A 24027-nucleotide genomic window follows, 5' to 3' on the forward strand; every position below is an offset into this window, starting at 1 on the left:
CCAAAGTCTCCTGGAAAAGATTTTGGGGCTTTGTGGTCCTCCTTTGTACATGGGGTGTCAGAATTTTTGGGCGGGCTCTGGAAACACCCTGAGGAACCAGGAAGTTGTGGCAGCCTCAAGTGCTTCTGGGAACAACATGAATTGTTTCTCTTGTTCACAGTAGATATCATATAATGTTCAGCAATGTTGGGAATCTGTACTCCAGGTCCTACAAAGGAGCCATGTGTCCTGATACCCAGAATTTACTAGGCTAGGGTCATAAGACTACAAGGCCCTGGGGGTGGGGGGAGCATAATTGGTGCAGTAACACTGGAGGGGAGGAGACTACAGCAAAGTAGATGGAATGCACCCCTGTTAAAATTTCATCAAAAATGTCACTGTGACCATGAAGGATCAGTGTGCACTGAAATTCTCAGGACTTTCAAGCATGTATGCCTTTTGTAGCTGAGTTCATTTTCAAACAAAATAAGGTATTGGTTTTGTGGATTCCTGCAGTCTTTGTGGGATGATAACTGAAAAGCCATTGCTACACAGGCAGAAAAACAAAATTCGAAATGAAATCCCTTTGTCCAGTGATGTTGCTCTGTGACCTAGCCAGCATTTCTGTTGACTTAAGTGGAAACAGATTTCAATGCTCATCAATTTGCTACCACTGAGGCAAAGCTGTTCTTCCACAGTCATCAGAAAAGAGTCAATATATGATCGACAAGCCTGATTTTCTGAAAATAGTGGGAGATCTAGATTTGTCTTTTGAACCAGTTTATAATGATTTTTTTGGGTATAGTGGACATGCAATATAGTGCACCTATTTGAAATGTATAATTTGTTAAATTTTGACATAATATACAAACCCATGAAACTTTATTATAATCATGAAATGTCCATCACCTCTACTTCATGCCATTTTACAATGTGCCCCTCCCCTCCCCAGGCCTCCAGGCAACCATTGATTTACCTTTATTTATAATAAATTAGTTTGTATTTTATATGGTTTGATTTGTAAAAAGATTATTTTTTTCTGGTTTCATTCCTGGTTATGTTGAGATTTTTCAATAATGCTTATATGAGTTGTTCTTTCTTTTTATTACTGAGTAGTATCTTATTTATGGATAGATCATTTGTTTGTATATTCATCTGTTTGGGCATTTGGGTTACTTCCAGTTTTGACTGTTGCACAAAATGCTGCTAGAATGTTTGTATATGGCCCTGGCTGGTGTGGCTCAGTGGATTGAGTGCTAGTCTGTGAACCAAAGGGTTGCCAGTTCAATTCCTAGTCAGGGCACACACCTGGGTTGCAGGCCAGGTCCCCGGTAGGGGGACACATGAGAGGCAGCCACACATTGATGTTTCTCTGCTTCTCTTTCTCCTTCCCTTCCCCTCTCTCTAAAAATAAATAAAATAAAATCTTTGTCTAAAAGGCCCTGGCTCGTGTGGCTCAGTGGGTTGAGTGTCTGCCTGGGAACCAAAGGGTCACCAGTTTGATTCCCAGTCAGGGCACATGCCTGGGTTGTGGGCCAGGTCCCCAGTGGGGACCACTTGAGAGGCAACCACGCACTGATGCTTTTCTCCTTCTCTTTCTCCCTTCTTTTCCTTACCTTTAAGAATAAGTAAATAAAATCTTTTTTAAAAGAATATTTGTATATGATACTTTATATGTACATTTATGCTTCACTTTTCCTGTGTTAGAAAATCAAAGTGTAATGTCTGAATCATAGGATAGCCAAATGTTTAAATTAAGAAATTTCTAAATTGTGATCTAAAATGGTTGTTCACTGTTGTGTACCCACTAGGAGTGTATGAGAATTCCAGTTCTTTTTTTTTTTAAGGTTTTATCCATTTATTTTTTGGTAGGGAGGGAGAAAGAGGAGAGAAACATCAAAGTGTGGTTGCCTCTCATGCACCCCCTGCCCGGGACCTGGCCTGCAACCCAGGTGTGTGCCCTGACTGGGAACTGAACTGGCGACCCTTTTGTTCACAGTCCAGTACTCAGTCCACTGAACCACACCAGCCAGGGCAAGAATTACAGTTCTTCAACATTCTTGTCAGTACTTGATCTGGTCAATCATTTGAATTTATCTTTTAATAAGCAGTAGTTTTAATAGCATTTCTCTATGGATTCTTGATGTTGAGCAGATTTTTTATGTGTTTGTCATCTGTGAATCTTTGGTAAAATGTTTGTATCTTTTGCCTATTTTGTTTGTTTTATGAATTGTACATACTTCCCTTTTCATTAACAAACAGCTCATTTTTGCTCCTCTTTTTTTTTTGTGCCATGTGCAGTGTAATGAACACATACACCATGCACTTTTATTTTTATTTTTTAAAGATTTTATTTATTTTTAGATAGAGGGGAAGGGAAAGAGAAAGAGAGGGAGAGAAGCATCAATGTGTGGTTGCCTCTTGTGTGCCCCCTACTGGGTACCAGGCCCACAACCCAGGCATGTGCCCTGATTGGGAATCGAACCTGCAGCCCTTTGGTTCACAGGCTAGAGCTCAATCCACTGAGCCACACCAGCTAGGGCACCATGCACTTTTAAATTCAATCTGCATTTTTTCCCTTATTCACCATCATACTCTTTGTTTAGACTTTCTGTAATACAATTAGTTAAATTCTGGTTTGTAGTGTTCTCCATTTTCCCTCTTGTTAGTATTCCCGCCATGGCCAGTTTCAAACTGTCAACATGATGGCATTGAACATGGAGTTGGGAAGAGTAGCCAGAGACACGCCATTTTATTTTCCCTGTATTAATCCAGTAGCTGCAAATAACCTCTAGAATAGGGATGTAAAACTCATCTTCACCAGGGATCACATCAGCCTCGTGGTTGCCTTCAAAGGGCCAAATAATTTTAGGACCCTATAAATGTAAATACTACTTAACCGTTAAGGAATTGAAATTACATTCGGCCCTTTGAAGGCAACCATGAGGCTGATGTGGTCCCCGGTGAAAATGAGTTTGTCACCCCTGCTCTAGAACATAGATGATAGGAAAACAGTAAAATGAAAGGAAAACAGGAAGTAACGCTGTCACAGATTCCTGTGCCATTGCCAGTTTTAGTTCTTCAGTGCATTCAGTTGCAACAATTTGTCATTCAGGACTGCATGCTTTAGGGTGAATACCCCAAAGCATCTAATCAAGCTCATCTATGCCTTTCCCCACACCAAAGTTTGGACTTCTAAGGCCCAATTTAATTCTCAAGCAGATAGATTAGAACAAATTTCAAAAACTCAGGTGAAAACTGTCTGATGATCCTCCAGGTTCCATTTGTCTATCTTTGGCAAAATGGACCCACCAGCCATAGAGGAATCTGTGCCCTTGAAGCTTGGGCTGAACACACAGGGCTTCCCCACTCTTCTGCCATGGCTAACACGGTGACAAGTCAGGGCACTCTGTGGGAACACCTGTCACTGGCAATATAATGGAGGGATGCGATACCAGGGAGATCTCCTGTTTTCACCAACAAGCCAACTTTATCAGGCCACTGTCCCCCTGTACTGCTGCCACTTGACAGTGGATACCTCCCCAAACATCTTATTTGTCTACCCCACTAGACATGCCACTGCTGAAGCTTCCATATTAGGCCTCACAAAAACACTCCTCATGAGCTTCAAAGCTCCAGACATTATTGACATTAAACAAAGCTGTCACTTTAGAATAAGGCATTCAATACATGTTCTACCCTCCCTATCAGTCCCAGGCAGCTGGACTTACAGAATGCCGCAATGTCTTAGTTAAACCTTACAGAAATTATAAAATAACATGATCTTTAAAATAGGTCCTCCTTCCCTGGTTTAGTGGCTTGGTTGGAGCATCGTCCCATACACCAAAAGTTTGATCTCAAGTCAGGGCATATACCTAAGTTGTGGGTTCCATCCCCATTCAAGGCATGTACTAGAGGCAACTGATTAATGTTTCTCTCTCACATTGATATTTCTCTCTCCCTCAAAAAAAAATCAATCAATAAAATTCATATTCTCAGGTAAGGATTAAAATGAGTCTCCCTCCTACCACTGGACCTCATTATACTAAATTCCTGACCCTTGGGGCTCTCTACTCCCAGTCAAACTACACTGAAAAAAATTACCTTTCCTTGCCCTCTGCAGTGACACTACATTTCAGGGTCCACAAAGATCATCTTGTAGTAGACATTCCTCTTGTTTCTCCTCCTCTTTCATCCATCATTTTTGGTCTTTCTCCCACCCTGATCAGGAAGAGACTGAGACTTGAGCTTTTGTGACTTATGATCGAATCCATCTTTGGCTATCCACCAGTTATCTGGCACCTTGGTAATGTTGACTTGCCTGAACCACAGGTTTGTCAAATATTCCCCACTGTAAAAGATACTTTTCATGCCTTGGGTTATAGCACTCACAAGGTACTAATGCTACTGCTTGGCCTTCTGGCTTTTTGTAGTCTGGGTGAAAGGTGGAACCTCAGTTCTCAAACTGAATTCATTCTGGAAAACTGTTTGAGAAACAATTAGAACGGAATCTTCTTTGTTGCCCGAGAGACACATGAATGATCATACAGGTATTAGCCTGAGAGGGCTGTCAGATAGAGAATTGAGATCTGAAGTTTTGTTAGACAACCAAGATATTTTTTTCCATGAACACCTTGGTCAAGAACTGAATTGTTTGAGAATCAAGATATTCGAGAACTGAGATTTGACTGTACCTACTTTGAGTAGATAGGTAATAGCCTGGACCTGGGGCACTGCAGGCCGTGGGCTGACCCTACCTGGCAATGGAGCAGCTACTTGGCACTATTTTGGCACACAGACACCATACTTAAATGGCCTCTTAAGCACCATTGCCACAGCTAACTGCTATTAGGCACCATAATTTTGTTCCTATTTCACTGGTGTAACTTTTTACCTTATATGGCATAAGGCTCCCTTTCAAAGAGCTCCCTGCCCATGTTGTAGCCTAGTCAGCTGATCTTTAAGAAGCCATTATCATCTCCCTACCTACACCCTATTGATCTCTTTAGCAGTCCACATTTACAAACCTAAGACTCCTGGCCTGTAAAATCCTAACTCCAAGGTCAGTTGGCTGTAGCATAGTCCTGATCAACCAAGGGTGTGGGTTTGATCCCATTCAGGGTGTATACAAGAAGCAGCCAGTGGAATAACAAATCAATGTTTTCCCTCAAATCAATAAGGAAATATTTTAAAAACCTACAAAAACTAACTCCAACTATTCGGGATGGTCACCATAAATGTCCTGACCCAAATCCTTCTTGGTAACCTATTAAATCTTGGTTGTTCATGCCAGATGCAAAGCCCAAGATTTTAGCCCATGATGACTATTAGTTTTAATCTTCTAAATACTCCTCATTTGCATAAGCATATATCCCTCTACCTCCAACTTCTCTTAATTTGATTTATAATACTGAATTTGGGGCCTAAATATAACCTTTGGCCTTTTGTCAAAAAAGTTCCGTATTTTGATTGTGAATCTATATGTGGGTTAAAATTGCATAGAACTACACACATACATGAGTATATATAAAACAGTGAACTCTGAGCAAGTTCTGAGGATTGAACCAATGTCAGATTGCTGATTTTGATATTAAGGTTATGTGAGCTATTACCATATGGGAAATTAAGTGAAAGATACTCTGTACTATATTTACAATGTCCTATGAATCTATAATGATTTCTAAATAAGACATTAAGAAAAGATTATGTGTCTGTATTGCTAAATACTTCCCAGAACTTCCCAGAGCAGTTAGAGAAAACTTAACTTTCTCATTGTAGCCTACACAACCATGTGTATCAGCCCCTTCCCCCTCAACCCTTCAACCCCTTCCAGCCCGACCAACCTTCCCGTGATTCCACCAGCAAGCTGTGCTCTCCCTGGCCATGGGGTCTCCGTACTTGCTTTTCTCTTTGCCAGAAGTGTTTCCTCACCTTTGCACCTGGACTGCATAACATCACCTCTTGTTTACTGTCTGCTTCCTTCTCTGTGCTGTACAATTTAAAGTCCATGTTCCCATTTTTCCAGACATGGATTCTGAGGTTTGGGGAGAATGAATATGACCAAGGTCAGCCAGATGGTAATGGGCTCAGCTCAGAGGAGTTTGACTCGCAACCTGTCCCCAGAGTCCAGTACTTAGCTACTAGCCGATGCTGCTTCCTTCACATGTAAACAAGGAGGCAATGAAAAGGGGCCAGGATCTTGTCCATGGATCTCTCACGTGGTTGGCAACAGGACACTGCTAGTTGCTGTTATCTGTGTTTCCCTCTATCTTCTAATTTCTGTATGATGTCTGTGGATTGTGATCAGCATTCCTCCCAGGCCCCAAAGCTGTCTTGAGTTTCTACTTCCTGAATTTCCATGTGACTTGTGTGATTCTGCCCTCCCTGCAGCTGCACAGTCTCTTACCTGCAATATTCATTTCACGTTGACACATACTGAACGGGACCTGCTAAGTGCTGAGCTCTGCGTAAATTTCTAGGGATACAAGACAAAACAAAACAGAAAAAAAAAGTGTGTGTTCATTAAATTTCATGAGGTGGGACTGACAATCAACGTGATGAGAATATAATTCATCTGGTGCAGACCAAAGCTATAGAGAAAAATAGAGCAGAGAGGGTGAACAGAGACAGAGTGGGTCAGGGGGATGGGATGAGAGCACCAAAATTCCAGAAAATGTGTTCAGCCCTGGCCAGGTGGCTCATTTGGTTGGAACGTAGTGTATACACCAAAGGGTTGCAGTTTGATCACCGGTTGGGGCATGTACGGGAGGCAACAATTGATATTTCTCTCTCACATGGATGTTTTTCTCTTGCATTCACTCTCTCTCAAAATCAGTAAGTATATCCTCGAGTGAAGATTTTTAAAAATGTTAAAAAAAGAAAGAAAAAATGTGTTCAGGGGAGCTCTCACTTAGAAGGAGATGCTTGAATAAAGATCTAGGGAGAATTCAGTGAGAGCGGTGCATTCCTGTCTGGGAGCCAGGTTTACAGGATCTCCAGGCCAGGCCAGGAATTTCTCCAGGAAGCCTGGAGAAATTTCTATACCATGTCAATGATGTTTGGAGTATAGTCTGAGGACACTGCCCTTACCACTCCTGTTCCTGTTCTTGGCAGGGTGAGTACAGGAACCAGGAGGTAAGGAGTCAGCTCTTCAGGCAAGTTGACAAATATTTTCAGATATTTTATGTCCATCGACTCTCTTTGCCATTGACGGCAAAGGCTTTACCTTCTGCATGACTTAATTTCCTTGATAACTACACATTTCTGGTGATTCATTTTGATTGTATTTGGTGAAACTGTGAGCCCATGACAGATTGGGGAGTGATGAGGTCCTTTCCCAAAAGTGGTTTGAGTTCTGGCAGAGCGACCCTGGAAGCTGTTGGGGAGCTTCTAGGACAGGAGGGACATGGTCAGCCTCGGTTCTAATAGGGTCCCTGTGAAGGCTGCTTTGAGAATGGGCTGAAGACTGGCAGGAGGAGGGGAGCCCAGTCAGGAACTGACCTCAATAATCTGGGGAGGGCAGATGGGGGGGGCTAAAAAGTGATTTGATTCTGGATATTACTTGAACGTAAAGGACAGACAGATAATGTGTGGACCACTCCCCAAGTACCTTCCCTCAAAAAATCCCACTCCATCTGCTTCCCCAACTCTCCCTGGTCTTCTGTAGGCTGGTCCCTCACTCCACAATGAGTCAGGGAACAAAGTGCTTAGTTTCCCTTGTGTGAGTACAGGAGACCCCTCCCAGCCAGATTTTCAAACTAGGAGCCTCTCACCATTGAAACTCCTTCCTCTCCCTCAGTCCTCACAAGTCTATCAAACATCATGTGTTTCTCAATATAAAATAAGCATCAGTGTCTCCCTTCCTACTGTAAGGATCCTAGTCGCAGCCCCCGTGGTCTCCTTGCTGGACTTGGAACCCTCTGCTTGAGTCCCAGGGCCCCTCTGACTCACTGGCGCAGGAGGAGAGAACAGTCTTACACTTATGATCCCCAAATCTCTTAAAATTAGCAAGTTCGTAAGACTCATTTATGACACAACTTGACTAGAGTTTATGTGAGACTAATGTTAACCTTTGCATTCTGCCTTAGAGTTAATGTTGTTAGATTTCACAGTAAGACGTCAGTGTGGTTGATGATGGCCTCTGGCTCCCCCACCCAGGGGATTATGCTCTATTGCAGTAGGTTTGAGAGAGCTGGAGGGTGAAGTTGCCTTCAGGGATCCATTACTGGGCAGACTTTATCCGATTATGTCTTTGATCTCATGACTGACCCCAGTCGCTTTATAAAAGGGAGGAGCCTTGGGAAAGGATACCATATGAGCCAGTGCAGCCAGCCTGTCAGCACCTCAGCCTTTGGTCCAGGATTACTCAGTTGGAAGTTCAGTCTTCTTGAGGCGGTGAGTTTCTGGAAAGGAAAGAAAATTTCTAATTGTATATGTCTGCGGGTGAGAGTGCACGCATGTGTATATAGGCTTAGTTACGAGGAGAAAGTTTCTACATACAAAGATTTGGGGTCTCTCAGGCATGGGGGGTCTATTGTGGCTACTGCTCTAGTTGTGCAAAATCTGGCCCAACTGCAGGAGACATCTCCTGGGGAAGCCTTGTCTGCGTGGTTATGTTGTTGGGTTAATTGCATCTTTCTAGGAATTCATTTTTAAGGCATCTTGGGAAAGGGTGGTATGGGTAGACCTTGACATTGAAAGTGTGACTGTCGGATATTTAGTGGATATATACTGAGCGCTTCCCATGTGCCAGCAAATAAATGTTAACTCTGAGCTGCTGTGGCAACTCTGGAAGTAAGTGGCATTGGAGATTAGAGCCCCCATGACACAGATGGGGACCTGATGGGCAATGTGCCTGGGGTCACACAGCTTGTAAATGCTGAACTCCAGATTAAGGAAACTGACAATCTGCTTTTTTGTTTGTTTGCTTGCTTGTTTGTTTGTTTTGTTTTGTACTGAGATGTAACTAACATACAATATTCTACCAGCTTCAGGTATACAACACAATGACTCTTTATAATATATTGCAAAATGATCACCATACTAAGTCTAGTTAACATCTGTTAGCACACATAGTTACAAAATGTTATTTTCTTGTGATGGGAACTTGTATTATACAGCCTGATCTTAAATTCCAGCTGTGTCTGTGTGGGATTAAATGCCGGTCTGCAAGTGTGACCACGTGGTCTGTGAGTGCCTGGAGGCAGTCTAGAAAGAAAATCTGTGGGAGATTGAGAAGAAGGGCAGGGCATGGATCCTACAGGAGAGAGACAGAGACCAAGACAGACAGTGTACCTGGATATGAGAACTGGCCACAACACCTCAGAGGGAAATGGAGGGGTGAGAAGGTGGGCTGGCGTGGCCCTAAGAGACCAGGAAGGGTTTGGTATTCTTCTCTGAGAGGAAGAGAGATGCAAGCAGGGATTAAAGTGAAATGTGACCTAAACAGATTATAGTTTTATAGGAGTTGGCTGGAAGCTTTGTGATAAACGGATTAGGGGAAGACAAAGTGTTTTCTTCTAGAGGTTTTTTTACTAGTTACCTATTGCCTCAATAAATAATGAGATCATGGTAGGAAATCTGATCAAACCGTCACTTGAGGATGACACAAAGCTGCCATGACATTGACTAACAGAAACTAATTACATGGGGTTTTGTGTGCCCACGTATCAATGCCTCCCAACACCCATATTTTGCAATTTTGTGGCATGAAACTTATAAAAAATACAAATCTTTGAAATGTTAACTATACTTAAAATGGGAAAAGGACACAAAAATAGAGAAGTGATATAGAGAAGGGATTAAATCTTTTATCCATTTGACATCCCAGATGGTATGCCTACATTGCCCAGGTAATGTAATCTGTGGTCAGAAATCAATATAAATTAATATGGAGCAATGCAAACTCAATTTCATCTCTGCTGGATCCTACACACCTGGAAAAACGACAGGGATTAAAAACAGAGGGACACCAAAACTGTAACTTTGGTGAATGCAGTTAAGCAAGGAGAAATGTTTTTCACAAGGAAAGGTAATTGATGGTGGAAAAAAAGAAAATCAGTGAAGAGAAAATTTCCTATGGAATGTGTCACTGGACCGACACAGCTGGTCATGCAGGCACCCGTGTTTGATGTAGGCATTTCCAACACAGGAGGAGACCATTTGTATGGATTCCAGCCTGCCTCTTCCCTTTCATTCACTTTGTTTTTCAACTTTTCCTAACATTTTGTTTTCTTATAATAACTTAAAGTATATTTGTACAAGATCATTGCCTTCATTCAATCACATCGTGTCCGGTTGCAAGTTAAGACCCCATTTAGTATTTGCAATTGGACATTTTTTAAATAAAAAACACATAACAGAAACAAACTTGCATAGATGCAGAGAACAAACTTGTGGTTGCCAAATGGGAGGGAGTTGGGGGAATGGGTGAAAAAGGTAAAGGGATTAAGCAGTAAAATTGGGATGTTACAAAATACCCATATTTTGCCATATATGATGTGCAATTTTTTGCTCAAGTTTTTGAGGGAAAAATAAGGATGTGCATTATACATGGGTAGTATTAATTCTGTATCTATATAAATGTTTTTAATTCTTTTATTTATGCCGATGCATTAAAAGTGTAACTCTAGAAAACAATAATGATATCCGTATGCAAAATAATACCCTCGAATATGATCATCAGTTTTGTTTCTAAATGTAAATAAATAAATAATTGAATTAAAAACTTAAAAGTTTTTTTTTCTGAAAGTTTGGGCCCAAAACATGGGTGCACATTATACACAGGAATGCATTATATATGGCAAAATACTGTAGTCACAGGGGTGTAAAGTACAGCATTCAGAATATAGTCTATGATACTGTAATAACTATGTGTGGAACCAGATGGGTATTTGGCTTATCAGGGGAATCACTTCCTGATATAAAAATGCCTAATCACTATGCTATACACCTGAAATTAATGTAATATTGAATGTCAACTGTCATTGAAAAAGAAAAAATTTTAAATAAAATAAAATTGAGCATTTTTATTGAAGTATAATGCACATAACAAAAAATTTAAAACTAAAAGTATATATAGCTTGGTAGCTTTGTATGGAGAAACACTCCTGCATAACTACCTTTGAAGTCAGAGAGAGAGACAATTGCCAACTAAAAAACAGGAAGTACGGCACCCCAGGAAAACTGGGATGGGGTCCTCCTATGGAGCCCTCTGTATATGTACCTCTCCCGGTTTCCACTGTTGTCTCCAAAATGCAACATCTTAAATAATATTGATAATATTTGTATGCTTTTGAAGCAGCATAAATAGGACTAAACAAAAGCTTTTGTTTGGTGTCTGGATTATTTCATCCAATGTTTTGATGTGTGATTAATCCATCTTATTGCATGACGCAGTTCATTTTCATTGCTGTCAAACATGCTTCTGTATGAGTTAATTATGATCTATCCCATTTAATGTTGGGCATTTAGGAGGTTGCAACGTGGGAGTATTGTGCATTATGATGATTTAAACATTCTTGTTTATGTCTTCAATGTACATAAATACATTTTTCTGTTGAGTATATGCCCAGGAGTAAAATTGATGAGTCACAGGGAATGCATAAATACAAGTTTAGATGATTCCGGTCAAAACCTTTCTACAGTGGATACCCACCAACAATGACTGAGAGACCTCCAGGTACTTCAGACATGCCGATACCTAATCTATTTGATTTTAGTCACTCTGGCAGGTATTTTGTAACATGATATTGTAGTTTTATTTGCATTTCTGGGATCGTTAGTGAGGTTGAACTTCTTTTTAGTTGTTTATTAATCCACTTTCTTTTTATTTTAATTTTTTATTTTGAGAGTACGTTTATTAAAGCTGAGGACAGTGAAACAAAGGGCTTAGGGTAGAAGAAGCAACAGGAGAGATGCTAGGTGGTGCTTTGCTTTGGCTCTCTAGAAATGTTACAGGAATAGGAGAAAGTGAGCCAGGGTGGGGCTGCTGTTAGCTCACTGAAAAGTCAGAAAAGGGAGGCCTTGGAGATGGTACAGAGGGTTAGCCCTAGATAAGCTGCTGCTGCCCACTGCTCTGCTAGTTGCAAGTCTCAGGGAGAACCTTAGAACTTAGGGAGAAAATGTAAAGATGTACACCTGAGGAAGAAAGGCATGGGCGTGCTCCAGAGAGAGCCCACCTCAGTCCACTTTTGATAAGTACTTTTGACAATTTTTCTATTAAGCAGTCTTTTATTTAATTGATTTGAAGGAGTTCTGTATAAACTCATCTAGTGTTTTGTGTACTACTGAAAATTTTTTCTCCTATGCTGTGCTTAATCTTTTAAATTATTTTTTTTATTTATTTAGAGAGAAGGGAAGGGAGGGAGAAAAGAGAGAGAGAAAAATTCATGCAAGAGAAAAATATCAATCAGCTGACTCTTGTATATACCCTAGTCAGGACTGAATCCATAACCTAGGCATGTGCCCTGACTGGGAATTGAGCCAGTGACCTTTTACATTGTGAAACAATGCCCAACCAACTGAGCCACATGGGTCAGGACATACTTCATCTTTTCGATGAATGAATGACTCTACTTGGTAAACAGAAATCCTCATTTTAAAGTAGTCCAGTATATCAGTCTTCCTTTGTGCTGAGTTCTTTCTCTCATCTTAAAGTTATCTTTTCTATTATAAGTTCTTAAATGTGTTCTGCCATGTGGTGTTCTAGATGCTTTATTATTTTATATTTCATTTTTTATTTTGCTGCTGTTGTTTTATATTTCTGAGGTGTTTCTTTTTAACCCACCTAAGAACTAATTTATGTAAATGGTATAAGGTAGGGGTCAGGATTAACTTTCCCCTTTATGGATAGTGAGTTGACCTAATACCATTCATTGAGGAAAAAAGATTTTCCCCTTTGGAATACGCTTCCCTGTCATGTTTCCCAGAAAGCAGGTACCTATAGATGTTGATCCATAACAGCACAACATTCTGTTCTATTGCTTTTTGTGTCTTAATGATCACAGTCTTAATGAATATAGTCTTTTAATCCATTTTGCTTTCAGATTAAGTGCATCTGGAAAAATTCTTCTTCAAATTTGTCTTGATTATTTTTAGCCCCTTTATGTCTGTATAATTTTAAGGTTAGCTTGTTGTTTATTACACACACATACCCACTTGGTGGATTTTCACTGGGATAGCATTAAGTTTATGAAGCAGCTTAGGAAAAAGTAAGGTTTTTTTAAATAATACTGAGTCTTCCAACCTGTGAACATGTCTATTCTTTATATATATGTACATAATATTTATTGATTCCTTAGTGCAGGTGGCTGGGAACCAGAAGTCATGGGGGAAGAGTGACTGGGTGCCTTGTACCCCTGGGCGCCCCTTTCTAGATCTTTTGCAGTTGGGTCTCAGAGGGGTGCGCAGGATGGCCCTGCCTGGACCCTGCCATTTGTGATGCCCTCGGGGACTCCTGGCCATGTTCCCCAGACTGGCAGCCATGGCAGAGGCAGCCCAGGGCCTGGATTACCAGGAAAGTGTGAAACCATCCATTTATTTACATTTGTTAATCACTTATCAAGAAGTGGATTATTTATTTTTTTAAATAAATTATTTATTTTAAAAAGTAAATTTATTTTTAGAGAGAGAAGAAGGGAAGGAGAGGGGGAGAGAAACACATCAATATGTGGTTACCTCTTGCACACCCCACACTGGGGACCTGGCCTGCAATCCAGGGATATGTTCTGACTGGGAATTGAACCAGTGAACCTTTGGTTCACAGGCCAGCACTTGATCCACTGAACCACACCAGCCAGGGCTCAAGGGGCAGTTTAGAATTCCATATGCAGTATGATTCCAGTGGTCAATTTCACCAGAGGTCTGGCCTTTGGAAAACATTTAGAAATTAAAGACTTTGGACCCTAGCTGGTGTGGCTCAGTGGATTGAGTGCCAGCTTGCAAACCAAAGGGTTGCCAGTTCAATTCCCAGTCTAGGGCACATGACTGGGTTGCAGGTCAGGTCCCCAGTTGAGGACCTGTGAGAGGACTGATGTTTCTCTCCCTTTCTTTCTCCCTCCTCCTCTCTCTAAAAGTAAGTAAATAAAATCTTTAAAAAAAGAAATTAAAGACTTTGAAAATTCCACTTAGAAACTGTCATTACTTGCTAATTTTAAAGGGTCTCCTTCAGACCCTACTCCAGCTGTGAAGAAGCCTAGAGAGCTCTGAGGGAAACCTAGGGCTGTTCTGCAGAGTCTCTAAGCCTGAGTTGAGAAGCTCATCCTTTGACCAAAGGAGATTTTGGGATGAAGTGTCAGGATGGGGGGAGCTTGGTCTGTGGGTGCTGGTTTTAGGACACAAGTAAAGTAGAACTTTGAAGAAAAGAGAAAGACCTTCTGGACAGAGAGTATGGTATTCCTGAGACAGCAGGCCCTGGGCCCTGGAGAGGGGATGTGGCCTTGTTCACAGTAAAGTGGAGGGAGAGAATCCGTTTGGCACCCAAACCTTGTTTTGTTGGTGCAAATCAGCCATTTCGCTTGGCACATTAAATGTGTTCACAATAGGGTAGTACCTCAAACAGTCTAATTCTAAAATACTTCTAGTTTCCTAATTCAGTGTGGAAGGATCCTTGCTTTTCCTCCTGCAATAGCTCTTGTAAGTGGCAGGGTGAGCTACCTTATGTTTATCTATTCTAAAGAACTAATCAAAATGGGAAATAATTTTTAGGTCAAAATATTTGAATATTCAATTTACCATTATGCCACATATATTGCTTTTTTAAAAAAATACTTATATTTATATTTATTTTTAGAGAGAGGGGGAGAGAGAAAGAAAGGGAGAGAAACATCAATGTGTGGTTGCCCCTTGCACGCCCCCTACTGAGGACTTGGCCTGCAACCCAGGTGTGTACCCTGACTGGGAATTGAACTGATGACCCTTTGGTTTGCAGGCTGGCATTCAATCCACTGAGCCACACCATCAGGGCACATATATTGCTTTTAATAAACATTCAGATAAAGAAATTTCAAAAAACTCATAGATATTAATAAAAATCATTTAAATATGATAATTAGAAATAATATTTTTGTCTATTTGGGTTCAGGCCTCACATTTTTATTGGATTTCTTTAAAAAATTGTATTTATTGAGAGAAGGAATGAGAGGGAGAAAGGGAGGGAGAGAAGCATCGATGTAAGAAACATCAATTGGTTGCCTCTTGTATGCACTCCAACAGGGATTGAACCCACAACCCAGGCATGTGCCCTGACTGAGGACTGAACCTGCAACCTTTCACTTTGTGGGACTATGCCCCAACAACTGAGTCACACCAGTCAAGGCCGGGTTTTTTCTTAGATATTTGGTTAATGGTTATATAGTGGTAAAGTATTTTTGTTTTAATTTTCAGCTGCTTGTGTTATTGTACAATCCAGTTGATTTTGGTATATTGGTCTTGTTTTATGTATCTTGCAAAAATTCACCTCATCTAATATTTGTAGAATATTGGGGACTTCTCTGCAAACAAAGTTAGGACATATATAAATAATGACATTCTCTCTCTCTCTCTCTCTCTCTCTCTCTCTCTCTTCCTTATATATATATAAGCTGGTTACAGAGCAGTCCGTTGTTGCATAGAGTTGATAGGGGGCATCAGCCATCTCTCAATCTTAAGGTGAAAATTTTTACATATAATTTTTACTGCATTTTGTATACTTGATCACATTAATGAAATTCTCTTTATTTCTTGTCTACTAAGTATCTTTCATAATGAGCACTGACTTTTATTAAACATTTTAAAATTAAAAATTTAAATCTATCTAGGCATATGATTATAGTGGGTTTTTTTTCTATATTCCATTAATGTGGTAGGTCACATTGATTTTTAAATTTTAACTCTTCATTTAGAAAGTAAACCCTGGGTTTGACTTGCAAATAATTTGCTTTTGATTTTTACACCTACATTCATGACAAATTGGCCTGTGGAGTTCCTTTCTTTAATGTATTGGCAAGGTTTTGTTATCAGGGAGCTGCTAACCTCCTTAACCAAAAGGGAAGTGTTCCCACTCTTTTTTTTTTTTTTAATGCTCTGGGAAAGTTTGCATAAAATTAGAATTCTTTCTTTCTTCATTGTCTAGTAGAATTCATCCATGAGTTTATCTGGACCCAAACTTTTTTGTTTGTTTTTAAGTATCTCAGTGCTGTAATTAATAATACATCCTTTCTATCTCTCCAGCTTGCAATGTTTAAGCATCTACCAGTTATTGAAACAAAACCCTAGAGAAATAACTAAGAGGAGCTTGAATTTCTGAAGATTAGTCTCTCTGAAAATTCGTGCTAAGAATGGCTTCATATCTCAGAAATTCCTATCAAGCTAAACCATCGAGGAATGATCATGAGCCAGAAAATCTAGAGAGTAAACCTAGCCAAGGACCTGCCATCCAGGAGGGAGATGGGATCTCCACATTTCCAAGTACTGAGCTCAGCTTATTTCAAAATAGCGATAACATGTGTGCAAGGCAGGAACTGCAAAGACTCTATGAATTATTTCACTCATGGCTGCAGCCAGAAAAACACAGCAAGGATGAAATTATTTCTTGTTTGGCACTGGAGCAGTTTATGATCAGTAGGCACTGCAGTGACAGGTCCATGTTGAAGGAGAAATGGGAAGCAAGTGGCAGAAACCTGGAGACATTCATGGAAAGCCTGAGTGATGATTGCCTGAAGCCCCCTGGCTTGGTGAGTGGAGGGTTCTGACCCCTGAGGTGAGGGGCTGAGAAAAAAAAGGAATAGTAGTCTATTGGGGGTGCCTGGAAGTAAAGAAAAAAGAGTAGACTCAGTTGCTAGTCCTCCTTTGGGAGGACTAAAGGGAATCTTTACCATTCTAAGTGAACAAGGAAAAAATTCCATATTCATATATTCAGTGGGACATGTAAGAGCCAGTGTATTAATAGATACTCATTAATACTCTTTTAAGCTGGTGAAGTGGTAAGAGGGCTCATTAACAAAATCATATTTGAGCAGACACCTCAAGGATGAGAAATGACTTAACGTGAACTAGTTCTTCCCTCAGAAGGATACATGAACAAGAAATTACCATGAATGTAAGGCCATCAGAGGTAAAAGGCAGGATAGTGGGCACAGGAGCATGCAGTAGAGGGATCTTGGGAAAGCCCAATGAGGGTAGGTTTTTCACATGTGTCTGTAGCTGAAGAGATCCAGATATGACAGTGATCAGGCTTTGTTTACAGGTCCATGTCCACATGCGGGGACAGGAAGCCCTCTTTTCTGACACTGTGCCCTTAAGAGAAGTCATTGTTCACTTTAAGAAACAATTGTCAGCAGAAACCCCAACAGTGGCAAATGTGGGAACACTCCCCTCGACTGCCCAAGATGCTTCTCTGCAAAGAAGACAAGGTGAGTGAGGCGGGGCCCATGAACCAGAGGGCTGTTCTGTATAAACTCTTTCTTGGGTACAATTTCACTGAGTCATGTCTTTATTTTCATAGGAGATGAAGATAAAGAAAATGGTAGCAACATTTCTTTGAAAACTACTGAAGAAAATGTCAATATTACTAGTCAAGACCATCAAACACCTCCCCTGCTCATTATCCAGGGAGAGAACCATCCTGAGCCTGGCGGGGGAGATGTTTCTTTGGAGAATTCACTCAGCTCCAGAAGAGCAAGTCTAGGCAGCTCCAGGTCCCAGGGAGGGTCCCCAAAAGGACCCTGTAATCAAGATGTCCTCATGGAGGTGAGACCAGCATTCCTCTCCAGGCTGTACCAGGTTACCCCTGAGCCCATTCCTACCCACCAGAGCAATGCTGGAAGCTCCACATGTTGGGGATCTAAAGAAAGATTCCAAAGAGCTCAAAGGTCATACCGATGTAAGAAGTGTCCCAAGATCTTTAGGTGTTTCTCTTGGTTAAAAGTCCATCTTAGAAGACACAATAATGAGAGGATATTTATTTGTGCTGTGTGTGACAAAGGCTTTTTCCAGGCCTCAGACCTACACATGCATCGGAAGATTCATCTGGGAGAGAAGCCTTTCAGGTGCAGCACCTGTGCCAAGTCCTTCAGCCACAGAACCAACCTTCTGGCTCATGAGAGAATCCACACGGGAGAGAAGCCCTATGTGTGTTCTGTGTGCCAGAAATGCTTCCGCCAGTCATCTACCTACCACCGCCACCTGAGGATGCACCAGAGAACTGCTTTCAGACGTGTTTCCTCTATACCTGAAGCTTCCTCTATGTAATGAATATAAATATGTCTTCAAGTACGTATATTTCCATAGTACTTCTCTATTTAGAACATACTTTATAACTTCTCAATCATATATTCCATTCATTTTCTCCCTCTCTAAAATGTAAGTTTAAGGAGGGCAGGGAATTTCTGTTTTGTTCAGCAAAGTGTCTCAGGTGCCTACAAAGTGGCTGACACATTTTATTTTCTTAAATATTTTTTTTTAATTTTTGGAGAGAGGGTAAGGAAAGGAGAGGGAGAGAAGTATCAATGTGTGGTTGCCTCTCAAGCACCCCCCTACTGGGGTACTGGCCCACAACCCATGCATGTGCCCTGAATGGGAATGGAACGGGTGACTCTTTGGTTCTTAGGCTGGCACTTAGTTCATTGAGCCACACCAGCCAGGGCTGGCTGACACATTTTAAATGACCAATAAATACCTGTTGAATAAGTGAAAGTGTAATGTTTGTTTACTTTTTAAAATCCAGTAATGTGTCCCATGTGAGAAGACAATGAGCCCCAACACTAGGACACAAACCTACCTACTACCCAGTCCTCTGTCAACACCCTTTACTTTCGAGCGGCCACAGGCACCTAAAAACATGGGGAGGGGAAGTGGGAAGCTGGGAAGAGGCCTTAGCTCATGAAACAGAACCTTATGTTCAAAGGATGTAATTGTTCCTTTGATTCACTGGAGTATCAATAGCTAAATAGGACATAAATATGACTGGTAACTGGAAGTTGTAGAATGCTATTTGATGAACAAATATCATAAAAGTCCAATGTTTTCCACTCATTTGTTCCAAAGATGGCAGGTATAGGTGGTGAAGGAGTTTATTTATCCAGCCAGTTTCAGTAAGCAGTTTGGAGAAAAAGAAAGGATTCTGTACGGCATACAGGCAAAAGCATGTGTGCTAGTTATTTGGAACCCAATTGTGAGTTGGTGTCCACTAGGAACTGGGGTTCAGTCCCACTGAGAGACTGGAAGTTGCCATGTAGGGATGGCTTAAATCATGGAAGAGGGTAATCTGCCAGGTAAATTGTGACATTTCTGTTTTCCTCTTTGCATTCATAGAAGGGAGGACTACCAGGTTGCAGATAAGGCTTCACTGTGTGGAGAAGCTGCCCTCGGCTTCTGGGGCTGTATTCAAATGTTTTACAGTATAAATGTTCTTTTTTTTTTTCATTAATGTTTTTTCTTTTATTGATTCCAGAGAGAGGGGAAAGGAGGAAGAGAAACATCGATGTGAGAAAGAAATATACATTGGTTCCCTCTTGCATGCTCCCTGACCGGGGAACAGGCCCACAACTCAGGCATGTGACCTGATCAGGAACTGAACTGGTGTCTTTTAGCTTTGCAGGATGATGACCAACCAACTGAGCCACACTGGCAAGGGCTTTTTCCATTTCTAAAATTTATTAATTTTCTTACTGAATTTATTGCAATGACTTTGGTTAATAAATTTATATAGGTTTCAGCTGTACAATTCTATAATACATCATCTGTATATTTCACATGTGCTCTGCCTCAGAACATTAGTCACTGTCCCATACCCAAACATAATTTGATAAGTTCCTCTCAGTTTGAGAAATATGATAGATTCCTCAAGGAATTTAATATATCTTAGCATATTGAGTAGGAAATACTAAATGGATAAACAATGTTTTTCTATAGTGTGGACACTGTCACTGAGGATTAGACAGGAGAGATCATCAGTAGCAGAGATAATTCCTAGTTCTTCTTAAGGGCATCCTAAGTCCCTCTTTTTCTTCCAAATTATGGCTCTGAATGAAGGTACAAAGAGTTATAAATCCACTATTGCTTCTGACTCCGTGCATTAAAATTGGTGGAAAATGGTTAACACATTCTGGCTAAGAGTAGATGCATTTTATGCCTGAATGAAAATATATGTTTATTTGAATTTGTAGTCTTTAGAATAATCAAGATAATACTTCTCACCTCATGGAGCATCCTGAGGTTCACAGAATGTGAAATATCTCCAAACAAGGGTTGTGTTGCAGACAACACTGCCAGAAACCTCCAAGAGCTCCTGAAACCCTAAGTTGTTATTTACAAGTGTCCTTCACAGTGACACAACGTATTTTTCAAAAATATATTTATTTATTGATGTGAGAGAGGGAGAGAGAGACTCCGGAGAAGCCTGGCACAACAGGAGTCTCTGGAGAAGTCATCCCCACTGTCAAGAGGTTGTTTGAGGATTGACAACCTGCAATAGCAGCTGGATAGGGCTTCTGAGCCTCAAACACCTTACAGCCTCTGTTCCACCCACAGAATTCATTGGTGGTAGCCACACAGAGGCTCCCAGAGGTGAGTGAGTGTTTTCTGCCCCCTCCACCCCTCCTCACCCGGCTGAGACCCCCAACCTGGTGAGGAATGCCTGTTACATCCTGCAGCAGCCTAGGCCCCGGTGTCTAGGATTATGAGGTTCACTGAAGTCTTGACTGTTCCCTTTTTTCCCCAAGCCCCACCAGCTTTATTAGGCTTTATGTTCTTTAAATGAGCATTTCATTTCCTTAAATGAGGAAATGATTAGGCCCTCAGGTCTCTAAACAGGAGGTAAATGCTAACACTTTTGATGACAGAAATTTTAGAGCTGGATTTTTACAGACAGCAGCACAACAGGCTCATAACTAAACACACCAAAACCCACCCTGGTTGGATAGTATATTTGGTTAGAGCATTGTCCTGATACCCCAAGGTTGTGGGTTAGATCCCAAGATGGGGCACATACAAGAACCAATGAGTGCATAAATAAGTGGAATAACAAATCTATGTTTCTCTCTACCTCTCTTTCCCTCTCTATCTCTAAAATCAATTTATGGCCCTGGCCAGGTAGCTCAGTTTGTTACAGCATCATCCCGATACACCAAGGTTGTAGGTCGATCCCTGGTCAGGGCATACATAAGAAGCAACCAATGAATGCTTCAAAAGCAGAACAACAAGTTCCTGTTTCTCTCCCCACAGAAAAATCACTAAACAAAAATTTTTCAAAAAATAATTAAATGACTTCAAAAAAATTAAATACACCAAAATCAAACACTCATGTCATCCCCTGTTCTGAGGCCCCAGGCAACTCAGCAGCAGCATGTAGTTGCATTTCATTGCTTGGCCATGTGTCTGCAGAGTAAAGTTTTTAGAGTGAGAGAAAATGAAAAGATTTCACAGAAACTACAACTAAGGAAAGAGAATAGGTGTCATGCAGCCCTAAAGCAGTTTGGGCAAAGGGATGGGATGTATCAGGTGTTGTCAGGAAGCATCATTTCTCATTATGTACAAAATGTATTTGTGGTCCAATCCCAGGAAACAAGAGACAGATTTATGTTTGTCTTTTCTACTAATTTCAGTGATATAGGTAAATGAATCTGACTCCCATCTACAAAATAGAAACTGACCAAATGACATTTGCAGTCAGGACAGTGGGTGCCAGGGCAACACCTGTGCATATGTGGGAAGGAGCATCTGAACCTGAGATAAAGGTTTGGGACACCATGATGTCATATCTTTGGTGTAAAATGATTATCATGTCACCTTTAATTTCATTGGCGAGACCTGCATGGGGAGTTAAGATGATCTTTGAAAAACATTGGCAGATTGTACAAATTACTAAATTACTGAAAGAAATTAATATTGAAGTACAAAGTTTTATATTAAAAACTGAAGATAGCTAGGGAAGAACTTACTTGTGAAAATGTTTTTTTGTTTTTTTTTTAAATCTCAGGGAACACAGAGCAGGCCAGCAAATGCTGTGATGTAGTAAGTGAGAGAATGAAACAGCTTTCTGTTATCCAGGATTATTAGTTATTTGCAAGTTTGTCTCAAAATATTATTTATTTCAAGTTTACTGGAATAGAAAGTATAGAAGCACGTGAGATAGAAAGAGAGGAAGATAAAAAGAGATGAGATAGAAAGAATAGCTGGGTAGTTCAGAAGAGCAGAAATCTGTGATGTCATTCAGTAAGTCTTATTCCAGAAATTATTGAGGTTCTTACAACTGTTGGGCACTTTGGTAGCTACACTGGACCTTCATTGTACAAAACACAGAATCTACCTTCTAAGGGAGAGACAGCATTATATGAAACCAAGTTATTACATAGTTTATTAGTAATGAGTTCTATGGAAAATCGAAAAGAGCAGGAAAGTATGATGAAACATTCACTGGTCAAGGAAGGGTGGCGACATTAAATAGGACATTCATCATAGACCTTGGAAGATGAAACTGAAGAAAATACATTGAAGACCTGGGGAGGCAGGTTTGATTTTTTCTTTGAAATCTGTAAATGTTCCTACCCTTCCTTACATTCATGTAATGATAGGACTACAACTAGGGTAAAATAATGAAGAGTGCCAAGTTGACAGTGTTTCTCCACTGGACCCACCTTCCTTCCCTTCCCTGTTCTTCTAGCAGAAAACAGTGCTGTGATCAAGATCCACTCACTCACTTTGCGTTGGAAGCCACCCATTTTGTCTTCTCTAGGACAGTATGTCTGAAGCTAACTACCTTTTCTACAATACAAAACATCTTCCCTCCTCCATCTTATTCCCAACAACATCCACATGTGGTGGTGTGGCCACAATAAACAATATGGTACTGGTGTCCCAACCTTCCTTCAGCTGATACTATTGCCCTACTCCCTGTCAGAACAAAACTGCTACCAGAGAGTGTGGTCATCTTTTGGTTCCTCTTCCACCACCCACTCCAGGAAGGTTTGTGTTTTATTAAGGAAATTGTCACTACAACCAATATCACCTAATTTGAGGTCATTTCAACTAAACTGTGAGGTTTAACTAGAGTGAAGAAAGCATGGAGAAAAGATGCTGATGTAGACAGGATATGGGGACCTGGTCTGCAGAGTCTCCAGGCCACTGTTAAGCATCTGGTTTCTACCCCAAGTAAGTGGATTTTTTTTATTTAGCTAATTTTAGAGGGAGAGAGGGAAACATCAATATGTTGTTCCACATATTGAGGTATTCATCAGTTGCTTGTATGTACCCTGACCTGAGATCAAACTTTCCAATTTGGTGTATCCGGTGATGCACTGCACTAACCACCCAGGGTCCAAGTGAGTGTTGACCAAAGTATGGTCAGAGGACTTGCCAGTTCCCATGGTCCCCTCTGTAAATTTGAGGCTGAAATGAAGAACAGTGATTTAGAAACCAGTACAGCAAGTTCATTGAGTCTGTTAAATCTGACTAAAATGTCTTCCATTCACATGAGTCAGGAAACAGAAGTGCTGAGTTTCATGGATGCTCTTCCTGTTGCTTTTCCTCCTACTCAATAAAGGACACACCCCAGCCCAGGCAGAGGCTGAGATTTCTAGTCTTTGGGAATAATTGAAATAATATTTTTTGCCTCAGGGAGCATTCTGAGCTCCCTTGAGTCTGAACTAATGTCTCCAAATACATAAAGGATCTGTTGAGAACAACACTCTCCAGACACCTGCCAAGCGCCCCTGAAAGCTAAAGTTCTTAAAAAAAAAAAAAAGATTTTATTTATTTATTTTTAAGGAAAGGGGAAGGCGGGGAGAAAGAGGGAAAAAAACATCAACATGTGGTTGCCCCACTGGGGGCCTGGCCCGCAACACAGGCGTGTGCCCTGAGTGGGAATTGAACAAAGAATTATTTTACTGTTGTTCAATTGCAGTTGTCTGTGTATACCCTGCACCACTCCTGCCCACCCCAGCCAAACCCACCTCCTTCCCTTGCTTCCACCTTGCTTGGTTTTGTCCATGTGTCTTTTATAGTTGTTCCTGAAAACCCTTCCCCCCTTCACCCCATTATCCCCTCTCACCTCCCGTCTGGTTACCATCAGAT

The 24027-nt window shown here is 40.8% G+C and overlaps 1 protein-coding gene across 1 annotated transcript in view; it reads left to right on the top strand.

Moving 5' to 3' along the window:
• Nucleotides 1–24027, top strand: part of LOC123825994 (zinc finger protein 717-like) — a 58654-nt gene that overhangs the window by 24292 nt on the left and 10335 nt on the right. Inside the window, exons 5-7 of the mRNA XM_045849657.1 lie at nucleotides 16518–16691; nucleotides 17204–17369; nucleotides 17462–18203. Coding sequence (XP_045705613.1) covers nucleotides 16518–16691; nucleotides 17204–17369; nucleotides 17462–18203 — 1082 coding nt within the window. The remainder of the gene's footprint in view (nucleotides 1–16517; nucleotides 16692–17203; nucleotides 17370–17461; nucleotides 18204–24027) is intronic.

Source organism: Phyllostomus hastatus, unplaced genomic scaffold, assembly GCF_019186645.2.
Source record: "Phyllostomus hastatus isolate PE091 unplaced genomic scaffold, TTU_PhHast_1.1 phas_contig_133, whole genome shotgun sequence".
NCBI lineage: Eukaryota > Metazoa > Chordata > Mammalia > Chiroptera > Phyllostomidae > Phyllostomus > Phyllostomus hastatus.